The 2,976-nt window shown below is 69.9% G+C and overlaps 2 protein-coding genes across 2 annotated transcripts; both read right to left on the bottom strand.

Moving 5' to 3' along the window:
* Positions 1-484: 484 nt before the first annotated feature.
* On the bottom strand, positions 485-1,195 carry MNEG_15773 (hypothetical protein; the record flags this gene model as incomplete). The annotated part of the gene is made up of 1 exon (XM_014035755.1): positions 485-1,195. One exon carries the CDS (start codon positions 1,193-1,195, stop codon positions 485-487), a length of 711 nt encoding a protein of 236 aa, XP_013891209.1.
* Positions 1,196-2,207: 1,012 nt separating this feature from the next.
* Positions 2,208-2,873, bottom strand: MNEG_15774 (hypothetical protein; the record flags this gene model as incomplete). The annotated part of the gene is made up of 1 exon (XM_014035756.1): positions 2,208-2,873. The coding sequence occupies one exon, from the start codon at positions 2,871-2,873 to the stop codon at positions 2,208-2,210; it is 666 nt and encodes a 221-aa protein (XP_013891210.1).
* Between the last annotated feature and the right edge of the window lie 103 nt (positions 2,874-2,976).

Here is a 2,976-nt window from a genome sequence, read left to right on the forward strand (position 1 = left end):
GGCGGGGGCTGTACGGCAGCAGCGCCCAAAGGGAGGGATCCTCCAACAGCGCGTGCAACGTCGGTGGCAGCGCGGCGGCTGGTCGGCCGCCGGCCGCCAGCCCCTGGAGGTCTTGCCTGTTTGCGGGGAATGGCGCGATTGGGAAAAAAGTGACCGGCGGCCGTGGGCGGCGGGTGACGGCGGGCGACGCGGGGGGTGTGCGGTGAGTGGCTGGTGTGGCGAGCGGCTTCCAGGCACACACACACGCACACGCACACGCACACACACACTCACACACATACACAAAAACACGCGTGCGTAAGAGGCGCGGGCACGGGCGCGGGCGCGGCGCCGCGAGCTGCGGGGGCAGCGCACCATGCCGCCACCGCGAGCGCCTGCGAGATAACCTGCGGCCGGGAGGCGCGGGCGCGCGGCGGGCACGGGACGCGTGGGCGAGGATGAGCGGTCGGCGGGCGCGCCGCGCCGCACCGCGCCGCACCCCCTCCTAGCCGGGCCGCGCGCCTCGGCCTGTGCGCGCGGCGGCCCGACGGTTGCGCCGGTGTGGTTGAGAAGCGCTCCCTTGCCCCCACTGCTCCTCCTCCTCCTCCTCCCCACCCAGACCGCCCCTCACCGCGTGCATTCTGAAAGGACCCGGGGCAATCTCAAAGTCCTCCTCCAAAGCCAGCACCAGCTGCCGCCACGCGAGCCGCAGGTCAAACAGCGGCAGCGCGGGGCCGCCGCCGCCGACGCGCGCGAGCGGCGGCAGGATGGCTTCGGGGAGGGCCGCCGCCGCGTGCTCCTCCAGGCATTCCTGCAGCCGCCGCCGCTTGTGGATTTCAGCAATCGGCGTCGCGCTGCCGCCGCCGCCCGCCGCCCACTGGTACTCGAGGCCCGGCGTGCGGGCGGCCGCGTCGGGGCACGCGGCGGCGCGCAGCACGGGCGCCGCCGCGGCCGCCGCGCCGCGGGGGTCGTGCAGGGGCGCCTCGTGGGGGCGCAGGAAGCGCACCCCGGGGTCGGCGGCGGCGCGCCACTGCCAGGGCAGGCGGCGCACAAAGGCCGAGCAGGTAGGGCGGCAGCCCGACAGCACGCCCTCGCACTCAGGCGCCGCCGCCGCGATGGCGCGCTGCGTCTTACTGCCATGCAACGCGACGCCGGGGCAGCGCGTTTCTTTGTGGAGCTCTTCGGCGGCGCATAGGATGGGCGTGACGAGAAGCATGGCTATGCGAAGCGCTGTTGTGCGATAGGGCGCGTGGCGCCGTCGGCTGGCGGGCCGCACCACCATGCTGACAGGTCGCTGGCGCTCTTATCTTGTGCTACAGGATTACTTGTTTCATTTTCCGGTTGTTGTGTCCCACGCGATGGTGGCAACTATGAAGTCTCAGATCTTCGCACTGCCACAGATCAGCTCCGACGTTCCTGCCTGCTTCCCTTCGGGAGTGGGACAGCTAGATGTGGAAAAGTTATGCATTCATCAAGTACAAAATTACTGTATAGCGCAACGCCAAACCCCTGAGGCGGAGCGAGCAGCTGGTGTGTTCCCGCGCGACTTGGTGAGTGGCCGATACACATGGATAGACGGGCAGCTCTGCATGCACACGCAGTGGAGAGATCATAACACCTGCGGGGAAATGGCCCGGGTGCCACAGCGTGCTTAGCAGTGGGTGTGCCAGGCGGCCACCAACGCCTCGTTTTGTCACCGCCCTCATTTTGGCCTCAACCTTACCACAAACAATGTTAGTGCCCCCTCGTGCCGTCTCCCTCTGCCATATCTGTCATTGATCAGCTGCCAGGCAGTATTATACACGTGCTAGATTTCCTTGACCACAACCGCACCAGGTCAACCCCTGTTTATGTTGCCTCCTGCCACCCTTAGAAACCGGTAACCGCCCGAGGCCAACAACCCAAGTCAGGCAGCAATGCTTGAGATCGCCCTTATGCTGTGGCACTGCGACTTACATACGCGCCGCTACAGGCCTGGGCGGGGGCGCTCGCGCTGGGGCACGGCGACGCCGGCCGCCCCGCCTACGCGCAGCAGCAAAAATAGGCAACATTGAGGGGGGTACAGCCGCTGCAGAAGCCCCCGCCGCCTTGAACGCGGTGCTCTTAGAAGTGTGAACAGCATGCAATGGGCGAGGCAGGAGGCTGGCGCTTGGGCAACAATTGAAAGCAACGCAAGAAGCACGAGCCCAGGCGGAAAACGCCGTGCAGCCACAACAGATGCAAAGCCCTCACATTCCCCCTTGGTCGCGCGCTGGGGCGTCCGCGACCGCGACCGGCAGCGCGATCGGCACCTCGGCCGTCGGCTTTGCAGGCGGGCCCGGGCCGAGCTGCTCTGCCTGCTGCGCCAGCGCCAGCGCCTGCGCCTGCGCCTGCTGCTGCTGCTGCTGCTGCTGCTCGCGCTGCTGGGCACCGTCCCCGGGGTCTGTGGGGTCTGCGGCAGCGCCCGCGTCGTCGGCTAGTGCCGCGGCCGCTGCTGGTGGCTCCTCCGGCAAGATGATGGGGATCGGGGGGGCTATAAACGCCTCGACCGGCAGCGGCTGCGCCGCCGCCGCCGCCGCCACGACGCCCGATGGCGCCGCAGCCGCCGCGAGTTGCGCAAGCTGCTGCTGCTGGTGCTGCTGATGTTGCTGCTGCTGCTGTGCCAGCACCTGGTGCTGTGGCAGCAGCAGCTGCTGCGACTGCTGCTGCTGCTGCTGCTGCTGCTGCTGCTGAATGCCCGCGAGCAGCGCGGCTGCAGTCACGCCTGCTGTGGGCAACAGCTGGCCCGCGCTCACGCCAGCGCCGGGCCTGAGCGCTCCGGCCTGGGGGCCGGGCCACCCTGCCGCCTGTGCGCGCTGTGCGCCCGCCGCCTGCTGCGCGAGCAGCAGCTGCGCCAGCGCCGTCCGCTGCAACATCTCGTGCGCCCCGCGCCCCGCAGCCCCGGCCGCCTGCGCGACAGCAGTCGCCGGCGCCGCGGCCGGCAAGGCGGCGGCGGCGGCGGCGGCGGCGGGCGCGGCG

This window comes from Monoraphidium neglectum, assembly GCF_000611645.1.
Source record: "Monoraphidium neglectum strain SAG 48.87 unplaced genomic scaffold scaffold05657, whole genome shotgun sequence".
Taxonomy (NCBI): domain Eukaryota; kingdom Viridiplantae; phylum Chlorophyta; class Chlorophyceae; order Sphaeropleales; family Selenastraceae; genus Monoraphidium; species Monoraphidium neglectum.